Below are 15,421 nucleotides of genomic sequence, written 5' to 3' on the forward strand. Positions count from 1 at the left end.
GGGCTGAATCACCCGAAGCTCTCTGGAGACCCTCTGCCTTTTATTATAATTATTTAACCCGCACACATTCAGTGTGCATATTCGAAGGCCTCAATTTGCCATAAATTCAAGGTTGCCATACCTACAGGCCTATACACAAATCTTTTTAACCCTCTGTACTTTTCTTTGCTGCTATGAATCTTCCTTTTTCTTTTACTTTTACCCCCCACCCTCCTCCTTACCCTCTCCACCACCCTCCCCCCCAACACCACCCCAACAGCACACCCCACAGCCCCACTACCTCGAGGCTTTAGTACTGTTAGTCCTAGCGGTGACATGCTCCCTACACCCAAATGTCCCTCCCACACCCGTGAAGTCCCCCAACAATTGAACCTAACAAAAAAAACATTAACCTACAGATCAATAGGCCACAGACAGTACGCATACTCATTCTCTTCCCCCATGACATAACCTGTTGCAACAGCTGGGGGGTATACAACTTCATAAACAAGAGTTATGCAAATAATTAAGCATAAGAGCACAAAAGGAAGCTGCAAATTTGATAATAATTCTATAAGCCTAATCCCTCCTTATCCTTCTTTGAGGGTTTGCAGAAAAAAACTAGTATTCCCTTTATGGATGATTTTAAGTTTGGCTGGTTGTAGTAAGAAAGCTTGGGCCCCCTTAGTTTGAAATTGTAGAATAAATTGAGGTAATTTCCAGCGTTTCTCTACCGTCTGATGGCCGTAATCTGGCCTAACAAAAAATTCAACCCCCTTGCCAACTCTTTTCCTATTGGGGCGGGCCAGATCGGAAACTGCTTCTCGTGCCAAAAAGTTGTTAAATTAAATCAGTATGGCCCTTGGTTTAGCCACTTCTGCCGACTGACCTGGCCGGGCCCGGACAGAAAAGGGAAAACAGTGAGCCCTCTAAATGCTCTGTCTGCCAGTCCCATTGAGTCCATTCTGGAAACGCCTCATTAAACAATTCAATAATAAATTTACGAGGGTCCTGTCCTTCAACCCCCTCAGGAATTTGAAAGACTCGCAGATTGTTCCGCCGAGCTCTGTTCTCCAAATCAATAAGTTTCCATAGCATATCATCCTTCACTGCACGTAAAGTCTCATTCATCGTCTTTTGTGAAGCTAGTTTATACTCCAAATACGAAATACAGGCTTCTGCCTCGGTAATTCTTGCAGTAAACTCTGAGCAAGTCTTGGCGATGCGCCGTACTGAATTTTGTAATTTACGACAGACATTCTGTGTCCTTTGGCTTTCTAATCGCGTTTCCTCCCTGTGAGTAATCACTGTTCGATATATAAGACTCAAGGATACCTCTTCTGATGGCTCTAGTGTTCTTCGCACCACAGAGGGGTCAGATTTATCCGGGGTTCTAACCATTGACTTTTGCACCGGTAAAGAGGAATTGGCAAAGTAGCAAGACTCCTCAGTCAAAACTCTTTTCTTCCGCATTGTCTGGGGGCTCCCCTCCGATGAATCCCTTCCCGTATCCTCAGGGGGTGTAGTACTATGCTCACTCAGTTCATCCCAATGTTGAGCCATAGGAGTTTTCCCATTTCTCATCATCTCCTCACTGGATATATCCGAATGATCTGATAATGACAAGAACTTATCCGCAAGATCCACCAACTCCGCCTCCTTCGTTAGTGAATCTAGACTGAGTGACTCTGTCCCATTAAGAGCCCCAGCCAAGCCAACCGAGCCATTTTCGCTTCTAACCACAATGTTATTATCATTACAAAGCTTCTGTGGTACAACTGGTTCAGTATCTTGGCAACCCAGTTCCAGGGGTTCACCTCACTGTTGTTCACTCCTGCAGGATTGCGCCCATCCTTTTTGCCAGCGCCGTTAGCCAGATCCATATTGCTGCCAGCAGATCCATATTGCTGCCAGATATTAAATTGTCCACGGCAACAGCGTCATACAGAGAAATCTGCTGAGCACCTGAACTCTCCTTCATGATGACCGGGGGGACCAGCAACAGCTTCAACACCCAATGTTCCTAGGAGCTTGGCTGTTTGGGGATTCAGAATACCCTGGATCCCCGTTTTCCCACTCTTCCCACCTTTGCCTTGTGAGAACATTTGCGGGATAGTGCATTTTGCGGGACTGGCCATGCCCGTAGAGTTACCACGGGCACAGCTCTCGCCTTTATTTGTTTTACCATTGAGATTAGAAGATTTCTTACGGCTCAGCTGCTCCGTGGTTTTTCCTACCGTTCTGGAGACTGTTCCAACGGCTGCCACTGTAGCAGCAGTGGTAGCACCATCAGCCAGGGCCTGGGTTTTCCCTCTATCTCCTTTAGGCGGCATTATCGGTGTTCTGCGATATCCTGTTCTCGACTCTCCAGTAGTTTTGCCTGCAACAGTTGCTGCTTCTTGGCTCGGCGTCTACGCCCGGCCCCTTGTGGCTGCAATGTATCCAAATTGGATTTTGCAGAGATAATGAAAAATAGCTGTCGCAGCAAACCTGAACATGCCAATAGTACCAGGACTGAGCTTCACACACCTCGGTAAGTGCTCAGACCCACTTTCACCCTCTCGTCCTCTCACTATCCACATTACATCTTCTTCATGGGTGTAGGAGGACAGGAGCTACCAGCTCACAAGACTGAGCTGGCGGCCGCCATCTTGCCTCTGTCAAATGATATTCTATATGTAATATTCTGATATATAGCTCTGTTGATTTCTACATTCCCACCCACTGGAAAACTAAGACAGTGTTCTTGTTATAAGAGCTGCTATATTTCTTGTAGCTCCCATGACATCCCCAATCCAACAGAATCCTTTCTATTTCCTTTGGGTAACTGATTAGACTTTTTCATGTCAGTAATATCTTGTTTTTTTTTGTGCCCCATTGCTTCTCCCATGCACTACTTCTGCCTGGCTCTCTACTCACATCCATTGTGGCGACAAGTTAATCATCCTGTGCAAATATTTTCAGATACTTTGAGAGAGCCATCGGTATAACCCTGTTAACCATTCAATCGCAACACTGCTAGTTTCCATACCGGCTGGAGACCATGATGGAACTATCTGGAATACCACAGTTCTGACTGAATGATCAGAAGTAATTCTGCTTTGCCCTGAAGGTTCTGAGGTTTTCCAAGACTGAATGAACGATCACCATCTGTCGGTGAGAACCTGTTGCTTACCGAGTCGGTCAAGATGCTATCCAGAGTGTCAGCAGTCACCACCATGTTGCTTATTGTCACCTCCCTTTGAGTGATGGTAGTATACATACAATGTACAATGGCTAGTTCCTGCAGGAGTGTTAACTGGAAGAAAAAGTACATTTCATACATGTGATTAACAGAGACAATCAGGAACTTATTCACAAACTGCAACATACTGCAAAATGCTTATCCCAAAATCTTTGTCTTAAGACCTCTGCCTCCACCTCTCTTATCTTTACTACGAGATCTTTGCCCTACACATACAACTATAATTTTGTACTACCCGTGGGAGGGATGGGAGTGAGTGGCTGGAAAACAGGTAATAGTTATTACTAAATGGGAGAGCTTTAGGTAAAGGTAGATTGGGTATATATAATTATTAAAAACCAAAGGTTATAGGGAGGTTACAGTTAGGTTCAGATTTTCCACACTCAAAACCATAGAAATTCAGCAGTTATAGCTAGAGTTATCTCAAGTAACTATAACTTGTGCCTAAGGTAATTATAACTCAACCCCGCCATGAACTGTTATCTCATCAACAATTTGACAGCAAAAGTTGCACTGATATTATCAATAATATCAGAGAAGATGTCACGAGTGAAGTAAAATGTGAGGTGCATGGTGACCTTGCGAGTTATAGTTGCCTTAGGGCGCAAGGTATAGTTACTCCCCATTAGTAACAGGGCCGGGCCATGGGGAATGGGGTCCCTAGGGCTTGAATCAGCCCGGGGAGGGAGTCTGCGTGCCCCCTCACCCTTCTTACCTATATCTGTACCCCAGAAGATGGGGTCCGAGGCTGAAAACGGTAAGGGGCCTATGTGCTGCCCTCTCAATATTTTATAAAGCTGGGCCCCGGGAAATGGGGACATCAGGGTTGGCTCATCCTTGGGCGGTGGGCCACGTACACCCTTGTCCTATATGCATATACAAAAATTAATGTGCACTCAAGTAATACAACTGGTGCTATGTAAAGCGCTTTGATACCCGATTCGGGTCAAGTTTGCCCTATATAAAACTCTGTAAAAAAAACAAACATGGGACCTTACCCGCCCAGGGAATTAAAGAAAACAAGCACAGGACACTGTACTTGTTTATTTTTTTTTGATTTGGCCACAGATCCTCTGGAAAATCAGAGAAAAATGTAAATCTAAACATTTTTGCCCAGACACGGTTACCTGGGGCCCCCCCGCAACCAGTCCTAGGGGGTCAGAGTATTCCTACCCCGCCCCATTGCATTTTTTTTGCCGTTTTTTTTGTGAGTCGGGCCAAGTCCTGAGTCCCAAGATGTCTACCACTACTTTCTAGTAGAAGTGTTGGCAGCCAATCAGATGTCAGTATGAAAACTGTCGGATCTGCAGACCCTCTGCGTCTCTATATATACATATATATTTGTTTTACCTAAAAACTACTGAACAGATTTAAACCAAATTACGAGAGCATGCTTTCTGCCAAATTTGGTGTAATTCCATTCAGCAGTTCGGGCTATAGTCACGTTCAAAATTCCTATGGGAAATTACATAAAGAAAAGTTGCTTTGGGTCCTCCTACCTAATGGCAACTGCCAGTAGGTGATTTAAAAATATATGTAAATAAACAAACAAAGGATCCCTATACTCTTAGTCCTTCTTGCAATGGTTGTCTCTTCAGATTTCAAGCCGTGCAGTGTCTCTGGCCATTTATTGTTGCTCAAGTGAATTTGGAGAGTAGATAGATCTATAGATAGATCTATTATTCACTATAAAAACAAAGGGTACAGGAACGTTATAGTTAGGCTCAGATTCCACTTATACAAAATCTGATCTAACTATAACTTACGGGCCCGCAATGCACTGTTTATTACCTCACATATTACATCACTCATGACATGGTCATTGACATCACTGAGGACATCACTAATGACATTATCCACAGAACTACTCACACACCCTCTCACACTCCTATATAACCTCTCATGCACCCACTCACACACCCACACAATCACTCACAGACCCATACAAGTACTCACACAACCACTTACTCATCAATAAAGCCACTCACACACCCACTTATAGTGAAGATTCGTCAAACTGCGCCAAAGATATAAACAAGTTACAAAACCCTTTTCCTATGGAAACATGGTCCAATTATCCAAACTATAACTACCTACTGGCGTCCGCCAGTAGGTAACATGGAATACATCTATATATACATATTGTCAGCATACAAATATTTATTCGGCTATAATCACAACCGTACAGAACATAAAATCATATGTTTATAAAATAGTAAAAACTAGTAGGCTTAACATTTTTTAAAGAAATACGAATGTGTCAACAGTAACAATACATTATATAATCTCATGCATCACATCAAGGTTAATCAGGTCTAGATTGTCTTGATCTCAAAGCAGCATGTAGAAAGCATGAAACAGCAAAAAGATAATGCTTGATCATCAGGAGCTGCAGATACATAAGTGCCAGGTATCCTTGTGAGAAGTTCAGAACTTTCAGTAACGGGAAAAGAAACTGCTTCCTAGGCAAGCTCAAATATTTGCACAACAAAATGTAGGGTAGCCTGTGGAGACATTGTTGCATCCACAGGGCCCTAAGTGCCTGAAAGAGACTGACCACTAGCTGTGGCCAAAAGATGATGTAGCACGTTAACCTTGAATCGTAACAACAGAAATCTATCCCTTTCATTAGATAGGAGAGAAAGGAAAGCTCCATGCCCTGAACAGTTTTTAAAAATAAATGCCCCATTACAATGGGTTTCACAAGCTCTATGTGTTCATGTTGTAATAAGGGACTTTTGAGAAACAAGTCTCTCCCTCTTTTGAGTTCCAAGGGGTACAGGGAGTAATAATTGCAGTATATGTTCACCTAACCCATGCTGGTAAAAGCTGCATTCATATAAGCTATCCAAGGGATTTGATGCATGTTGTCAAGGGTCAGACAATCAGACAAAATCAGTCTATTTATTTGGCATCCCTCCGCAGTCTATATCTTGATCCAGCACAGCAAGGGTCTGAGAGCAACAAGGTCACCAATGTATCTAAAGCAAAGTTCCTGATGAACAAAAAAAGCTGGGGTACTTTGTGGTCCCGCAGAATACACCTTAAAATGTATTTTCTGTGAGTTAAATTTTATCGACCGTCATGTAACCCCATACATCACTGTCCTATAGCTCCTTGGAGATGCACTTGGACTTAAAATACTTAACTAGAGGGTCCAGCCACCATGAGCCCAACCTCTGTGCAATGCTAACTACAGCCCCGTGGTCTTGACCGAATCACAAGTCTTACCCTCAACTAGGGGTTTAAAATTCATATTAGCATCAAATAGCACCAGCAGGTAAGAGAAAGCTGGGACCTTACCCAGGGTATGACTCCCCACCTTGAAGGTTTTGAAACTGGTGGAAATTCAGCGATGTTAAGAACTCTCTCCGCAAGTTGGGCTTTAAATATGATATGCTCTACCCTGCCTGTCGATGAGTTGAGGTCAATGGGAAGCCTCGCTCCTTTGACAACCCAGCAGAGGCAAACGACTTTTGCAAACACTTTGCTTTCAAGTCCTCCTCTTCTAGACAGAACACGCTACAAAGTACTGGATCACCGACTCCTGCTCCTTAGCCCTCTTAGAGCTTATATGGCATACAGTATTTGGATTCTCCCCCAAAATAGGGACTACTTCTGCATAACACCTGTGGACTGCCTCAGACAGTAGGCTGTGCTCATCATTGCCTTCTTATTACTTTTTCCATACAAATGCTGTTTATATGTGGTTGATTCTTCCTTTCTGTTTCAGCTATTCCTCTAGGAACAAGCCACACCAAGCAAACACGTTAACTCTCCCCCATGGAGAACACTGCAGTAGCCTCATTGGGATTGTTTAGTTCTTTATTTCTCCTTTTCGGGGCTGTATTGGATGTTTTCCTATATAGTGGGTGGGGGGGGGGGGATAGGTGTGGGCCCTTTCTGCTTTCTCCTCAGTTTTGTATTTGTTTGTCACCCTTTGCACAACAGGTACACTATATGCCAGCTTATGACATGGCGCTGTTCTTTTCACACCTGTTTACTCTATGCCATCTCAGAAAGGGCCTGGAGAGGTGATAGACATTACTTCCCTTACATGAAAGATATGTGGCATCAATAATCCACGTAAAGGCACACAAGTCCTCTCATATCTGTCGCGTCTCCTACCCAATGGCGCCCAATCATATGCGACTACTTGGGCCCCCCCCGCTATTTCTCCTGTCACGGCCCCTATTTCTGTGGATTCTGCCCCCTCATGCATAAAAGCAGCCCCTATTCCCTCCATAAATGTCACTCAGACCCAAATGGATGCTATTTAATCCTACAAGGCAGCCTCACTGACAAACGAGTTCTATTAGTCAACATATACGCCCCGAACACTGAGTATTCACAATTCGTTCAGGAGTTTTATGCCCATATGGGACATGCAGATGCCAACTTTGCTCTTCTGGGTGGGGATTTCAACATGATACATACTCTAGCATTGACTCTAGTACCCAGCTGAGTGGTTATCCCCAATCATGGGAAGCACTCCACCTTATATTGCAGACGCTTATGCTCTACAGGATATCTGATGTGCCCAACAGCCATCCACACCTGGTTATACCTTTTACTCTGCCCCACATGATATTTTGATATGGCTAAATTATTGGTTCTTGTCTGCTAATGTTTCACTCTGGAATACAAAGGTAAAACTTCTACCGCAAACTCTATCAGATCATAGCCCTGTTCTCTTAACCCTACAGGTCCCCTATGGATGTAGGTCAAAGCGCACCTTGAATATCCATCACTAGGCTCTACATGATCCTGTCTTCTGTAGCGAACTCCTTCATTCCATCGTCCACTACTTCGCAATGAACTCGGGCATGGTCTGCACACAGGCAACCCTCTGGAAGGCCTTTAAAACATATATCCGTGGGGTGTGCAAATCCAAGCATCTGAGTATCCTATGAGATATCCAGTCCCAACCGCAATGCTTTTAAACCTCCAAGGTATAGACTTAAGTGCCCCCTAAGGCGGCGGCCTCCAACTCCATTGACGTTTAGTATTGTTGACTGAATTTCGCAATCTGGCTGATAGGGAAATTGCATATCTAGAGAAACACACTAGGGCTCCGTGCTATGGTGAGGGGGCACACCCGACCGCACTCTTGTGCGGATAATCCACCCTAATCGCCTAGGTAGTTATGCCGATGAATTTCGCACCGTCTCTGAGTCCTCTGTTTTTGTTGTCAAAGATGTTCTGGCAGAGTCCCAATGCTATTATGAACTCCTTTATACATCCTGCATGCCTGACAATGCACCAGAGATCCCATCATACTTGGTGGAGAACGCCATAGGTCTGGCCCACTGATGGCCAATGACAATTTTTTAGCAAGATGATTTTTTGCGAGGAGGTCACCCAGGTGATCGACTCTTTAGACAGGTCCAATGGCCCTGGCCTTGATGGCCTTATGAGAGCTTTCTATAAAGCTTTCAAACAACAAGTCACCCACATCTCTTTGCAGTGGTCAACAGGATCTCCTGCCAAACACCTGCTGTAGTTACCCTATTGGATGCCGAAAAGACGTTTGACCCCTTGGAGTGGCCCTTCTTGAAAGAAGCTCTGATTAAACTGGGAATCCCTACCGCGCTCATCTCCTTGGTCATGCTCTTATATCCTAATCCTGTGGCACGCATGGGAGTCAATGGCTCCCTCATGGATTTGTTCCCTATATTGAGGGGGACTAGGCAAGGCTGCCCTTTATCTCCTCTCCTCTACATTCCCTTAATGGACCCTTTGGTCTGCCAACTTCTGGAGTGCCACATACATGAGGCTCCCGCGCTTCATCTTTTACAATATTTTCGGCCGGAATTTTGTGAAAATCCAGCCCCCCAAAAAAATGCTCTTTTGGCCCTGTGGGACCCTCTGATCAGGCATATGCGGTCAGGGTGCTTTTACCCTGACACCTTTTCTTCTTTTTTATTCGTTTTTCTTTCTCCTCATACCAAGTGACAAGATGGCTGTCAACACTTCCTGGTTACAAGTGTTGGCAGCCAATCAGAGGTAAGCTCCACTGTGGCATTTACTGGATGTACCGAGTGGGCTAGTTGGACCCCACACTGAAAAAAACATAGGTTTCAGGGACGTTATAGTTAGTTGGAGATTTCACTCGTACAAAACCATAGAAATAGTCAGTAGACCTAACTTTAACTCGTGCCCATGCAATGCACTGCTGATGATGTCACATATTACATCACTCATGACATGCTCAGTGACATCACTGATGACATCTCAAATTTTCCATTGGGCATACAAGTCACACAGTCCTTAAAATAACAAACGGAGATGTCGGTTCACCATCTGCCTACTGGCTCAACTACTGTCTCCCGATTGGATAGAAAATAGTCAATTGTGACATTAAATTGCTTACATTCTCATGGTTCTGCCTATGTCGAACATTTACTTTTGCCACACTGATGAAGGCTGATTGCTGAAACGCGTATGTGGCCAATAAAGTTATGTTGAAAGCCCCGGGAGTGTTCCAGTTGCTTTTTTTGGTTGTTGAATGAAATGGGTCACACCCCCGCTAATTGGAGGCACCAGTTGTGAGTTCGGAGGAACTGGTGGGAAATGTGTATGGGAGGACCTATGAACTACGTGAGGAGGGAGAAGGTTCATTCCGGTGGCGTAAGGCGTCTGAGGAAGGCTAATGAAGCTGAAATGCATCACGCAGCGCCACATGGTGAAAATTAAAGATTTCCAACCGGTTCCCCTGGTGTCCTTGGTCTACTTTTATCAAAGTGGTCTTTCTTCATATATATATATATATATATATATATATATATATATATATATATATATATATATATATATATATATATATATATATATATATATATATAAACGAATTACAGTTATTATAATTTAAATACATTTAACAACAAACAATTAGTATTTTTTAATTCAGATTAAATAAAAATATGCATTTTACTTTCTGGTTGATTTTTTAAATAAATATTTAAATAAATATTTTTGTATTAGCTTATTATATTTACAGGAAATATTTTAACATATTTTCAAGATAGTATTGCTGTAGAATTTATTTTCAATTTCTTTTAGGTTTAAAAAAAATATAAAATACATTAAAATATTTTCATTAACTTATTTTAAAGATTAAAAATCCCCAATACTACACCATAGGGAGAACTCTGCCCTGGTGAAATAAGTGTGAAACGTTACCAGTGGCAACTAGTCACTTATAAATTTGCCTCCACCCTCTAGTTTCAGGGATCGAGGATATGCACATTTCCACTGTGTTGTAACTTTACATGTGAAAATGGTGAATAGCCAAAAGCAGTAAAGTTACTACAAAGTCTAAGAGTAAATGTGCACGTTTGCAGGTATTTCTACTTTTGTGAATAGGGATGATAGTTTTTTTTTACCTGTAATTATTGACCTTTTCCTTGTGCCACATTTTTCTCAATTATCCCTATCCAGAGTAGAAACTAGCCATGCATTCTTACGTCTCACAAATGGCTCCTTTGGATGACACTCAACATAATATTGTAAGGACAAAAGTAGCTGACATGAGAGCTTTCCATTCACAGATTTGCTGTAATCAGGATCAGGGTATTTCACAATAAGTCCCTCAAAGCAAGATTCTGGTTACATTTCTAGATTAACCAGAGTGGTTAAATGATCTTCATTTCGATGAGGTTATGTACATTTGTTTTAGAGGGATATCTTGAATACCTGGCATGATCCAGTCTTTCTGGTTCTAGGTTGTAGACCCCAAGATCTTAAGTATTTTTACAGCAAACTAGCAGTGTAACTGTTCTTTCTTCACTCCAAGAAAGAATTTGCCATGACATGTTTCGGTGAGAGGTTAGTGTCTGCCATTTTCTCCCACAGTCTCTGACCGAACAGAGTTGAAATGTTCAAACAAAGGTTACAATACGGTTTTCTCTAAGGACTCATCCATGGAGTACGATATCAATATGTATACTTAATGTATACTTTAGATGAAAATCTGTCATTCCAGGCACTTGCAACACAACACAGCGATGTAATGCATTACAATACATCTCTGCATCATACTACAACATAACACCGCAAAACACACATAGCTGCGCTACAGCACAGCATGACACTGACAAACTACACAAGACTATAGTACACTGCACAAAAATATGATATAACACTGCAAACCCACACTAACTTACTTATTCTGTACACTATAGCAAAGCATTGGACTACAAGCCAAGACAACCTAACCTTATACAACTCTACTTCACACCACATAGTCCTTTGCAGTACCCTAGGGCCCAAAAACATCACACTACAACCCTACACTGTCAGGAAACGGGCTTTTTGCATGTTCCCGCCCCAGTTCTTGCTCCTATTTGAGTACTAGTTGCTGTTTTTTCGACTCAGTGCACTTAGGCCTGTTAACCTGACCCCAGTGCCAGTGTACTGACCCATTATAAAAGATTTCTTGAATTGGATTACCCCAATTTGTAAGCACTAACTTACTTGTGAGTCCCTAGTATATGGTGCAGAGTGTGACAAAAGACAAGAAGGTTACCAGCCTCCCACTGCAGACTAGAATGGTAGTGTTCACAATGCTAGTTTGACTATGGCATTGCCATTAATGGCAAAGCCACCCGTTCCCTTAATGATATATGTAATTCACCCCTAAGGAAGCCATATAGACCCCTATGGCAGGGAGCTGTATATTGTTAAGCAAGACATATACGTTTATATAGCCTTAGCAGCAAAACCCTTAAAGTTGTTGTTTTGATGAGGAAAGTTAGTCCGGCTAACTTCTGAATGGGACTACCTTACATCAAATTCAACTTGATGCCCAAATCGAAATTAATGTCACTGTTAAAGTTAGGCAGCTTTTAAAAAGTTGACACTCTGTGCCCTAGCTAGTCCAGTGGCTTTGTGCAGGCCCGGGCCAACAGACAGCTTTCTGCCCACCTGGGGAGACATGTGAACAACTCCAAGGCTTAAGCACAAAGGCAGTTGCCGCAGAGTGAGGTGTCACCTCCTCTCCCAGAAAGGTGTAAGCCCAAAAGGCAGGCTCAAAGGAAATGCCCCCTTTAAAGGGTGACAACACACCGAGCAGGATGACTTTTGTTCCTGCAGACAAGTTGGAGGCAGGGACGGAGAGGAAAACACTGTCCTCAAACCTGTTTTCCTGTGGGCTTGACAGTAGCAAGAATATTGCACACTGGGATTGCGAAATGCCACACATAACTTGAACTTTGTCGCAAAAAAGGAGTGGGCCTACTAGCCCATTGGATAGTGACCACGTTGTCCCCCCAGGCACTTTCCCAGGATAAAATAGGCACCCCTGGCATGCTAAACCTCAGTACACATTGGATTTGGAAAAATAATCCACCAAAGACTGTTCTCCTGCCCTTGGAATAGCACAAAGAGAGGATTCACTGTTGGAAGGACTGCACCTGCTGCACTTTGGATTAGTAAAATTTGGACTGTGCCTGCGGTTCCCGGCTTGGGAAAACATTGATCCCAGAGCCAGATTGAAGCAGTGACTCCAAGGTTTAGTTGGTTGGCCCCCTGGAACAGCACCATGGATACCAAAGTTGAGAAAGCCGAAACCGGCAAATCAGTATCCTCTTCAGAGGAATCACCACTGACTGCTGTTGGGTGCTCCTATAGACATCTCCGATGTAGCCAAAAGTTGCACTCGAGTCTGCTGGACCCAGGACTGCTATCAAAGGATTTCTTGCCTTAGAGGGACACTAGCCTCTACTAAGGATATTCGCAGTGATTGCTGTGTCGGGAGAACAGTAGCCCAGCCGCTGCTGGCCTTCGACTGTCACAAAGAGGATGCCATGGGACCTCACATGCAGTGGCCAAAGTTGCCCCACCTCACCCATGCACCAAGGAATCACCCACAGCTCACCCTTGTCGACTGCACAGCTCCAGGATGATATTTGAACATCTTTTCTGCCTGCATCCCCAGCATAGGAATCACTTCATTGTTCTCTATGATGGTTGTTTTCTAAAGGCTGGACTGAACTGAAAAAGGGTCTGGTGGCCAGGTCACTGCCCAAAGTGACCTTAAGTCAGGCTGAAGTTGACAAACTAACTGTTTTAAACATTAAAAAAAATTACAAACTTTTGTTGACCCGTGCTGTTTTGTGGTTGTATTGAAAGTTTTTTTATTGTTTTCAAAATACATATCTCTGGAACCTCCAATGAAATTTGATGAACATGGATTCTTAAAATGTATAAAAATATGTTCTATTTTCATAAAGTATTGTTGTATCTCTTGTGTGACTTTCTTATTCCATTGTTTTGTGCTCTTAAATGATTTACACTGAGTTCTTTTGTCAAGCTTTGCTGCTCGAAGCCCCAGATACCCAGGGTTAAAGAAAGGTGATACAAACAAGCTTCACTGGACCCAAGACAGTTTTTTTGACTGTATTCCATGATAAGGCTTCTACTGCCATATCATATAATTCTCTGAAATTCTCACATACATAATATATCATACCATGAGACAACCACATGTTTAAATGAAGCACATTGCCTCTTATTCCCTAGAATGCCCGGTAAAGCAATGGAGAATCACAGTTACCTTTTTTCGATGTTCCAGGATTTTACAACATAACAAGATGTTCTCATTTGAATTTGCAGAAGCAGATGTATGCAAAAAAGCCATAAGGATGTTTATGTCCATGCGCCGGACAGATTCAATCAGTCGAACTGTAATGACAACCCAGAGAAACAGACACATGTACAAATAATGCCCAAACAGGTTACTTGACATTTTTTAGAAGTTTAGAAAAAAGCGTCACAAGATATTTTTAACTTGCAGCAAAATTTGCATGAAATACATATTATCAAGGACCGGTGTTAAAATTATCGCCGTTTTATCGGCAGGAAACTGCAGATAAAACGGCGATAATGGGCTTGATAATATGCCCTTGTTAATTCCCATAGAAGCCCATGTTCTGGTATTAACATTGGCTTCTATGGGAATTAACAGGGGCGTATTATAAAGCCCATTATCACCGTTTTATCGGCACTTTCCTGCCGATAAAATGGCGATAATTTTAACACTGGTCCTTGATAATATGCCCCTCAGTGCCTAATGCAAGTCACATTGAGTCACTTTCAAAGCACAGGGATGCAACATATTTACAACACTATGTCGCATCTCAGTGCTTCCCTCTGCGCTGGCGTACAAACTGCTGCCGTGAGCCGTGCGTCGTGGGAGATTGTTTTTGTTCAGGAAGGGTTCCCTTCCTGCACAAAAACAATCTGAAATGCCGTTTTTCAACTTCTGTGTGTGCTGCATTAGCACCCATAGAAGTTGAAAAACGGCATTGTTTCAATGATTGTTGATGTGCCGGAAGGGAACCCTTCCTGTACATAAACAATCATTAGAGGTAATTTCCTCTTTCTATGTGTGCTGCAAAATGCAGCACACATAGAAAGAGGAAAAGAAAACGAGGAGAAATTAATACATTTCTCCTTGTTGTGCCTCCATACGCCTCCGCTGGGGAGGCATAGAATTCACACTCATTTCCAGATTTATGATTCCTTGTGAATCTGAAAATGTGTCTGGTTCCATGGGTGCTGCGTGTGAACACCCATAGCAACACCCATGGAAAGTCCCTTTCATGCAAAGTGCTGCGTGTAAAGGGGTCATATTTACAAGGACAAGCAAAGTCACACAGGGTGGCTTTTCCTGTACTTGTAAATATGGAGCGTTACCATGCGCCACCGGTACAACACAAAAAATGATGAACCGGTGTGTCAAGGGGCTTGTAAATCTGCCCCTCTCAGTACATTTATGTCTAGTGGCATGAGGTAATGAGGGGTTTTGCTTTCGACCACTTACCTCCCTCAGGGACTGGTCTGCAGCAGCAGATTACTGCCCTCAGGCGGGCTCGCATGCGGAACTACAAGAGAAACAGAAAGAATCATTTGGTCTTTCTCTCTAAAACCAGATTTCACCATTTCATCATATTGATATACAATGTTACACCCCGTGCCGCTCAGCCATTTTCTCGTTGAAATGTAGTAGCTAACTACTGAAGGGAATCCGCTATATTCAAATGCCATGGTCAGGGAACAGTCAGAACACTGTGGTCTAAACTATGAGTGTTCCAACTCCGCTAGATCTACAGCACATGATTTAACCAGACATATGCCCTAAGCACGCATATGTGTGGTTAAGGCAATATGCATACTAACTGCTGCCTGCTACGGACA

The 15,421-nt window shown here is 43.0% G+C and overlaps 1 protein-coding gene across 1 annotated transcript in view; it reads right to left on the reverse strand.

Annotated features, from left to right (window-relative positions):
* Positions 1–3,031: 3,031 nt before the first annotated feature.
* The window catches only part of LOC144798133 (uncharacterized), a 49,584-nt gene continuing 37,194 nt past the window's right edge, over positions 3,032–15,421 (reverse strand). Inside the window, exons 3-5 of the mRNA XM_078668888.1 lie at positions 15,048–15,108; positions 13,779–13,906; positions 3,032–3,277 (exon numbers count right to left, since the gene is read on the reverse strand). Of these exons, the coding sequence (XP_078525014.1) occupies positions 3,032–3,277; positions 13,779–13,906; positions 15,048–15,108 (435 nt within the window). The remainder of the gene's footprint in view (positions 3,278–13,778; positions 13,907–15,047; positions 15,109–15,421) is intronic.

This window comes from Lissotriton helveticus, chromosome 12 (genome assembly GCF_964261635.1).
Source record: "Lissotriton helveticus chromosome 12, aLisHel1.1, whole genome shotgun sequence".
NCBI classification, from domain to species: Eukaryota; Metazoa; Chordata; class Amphibia; order Caudata; family Salamandridae; genus Lissotriton; species Lissotriton helveticus.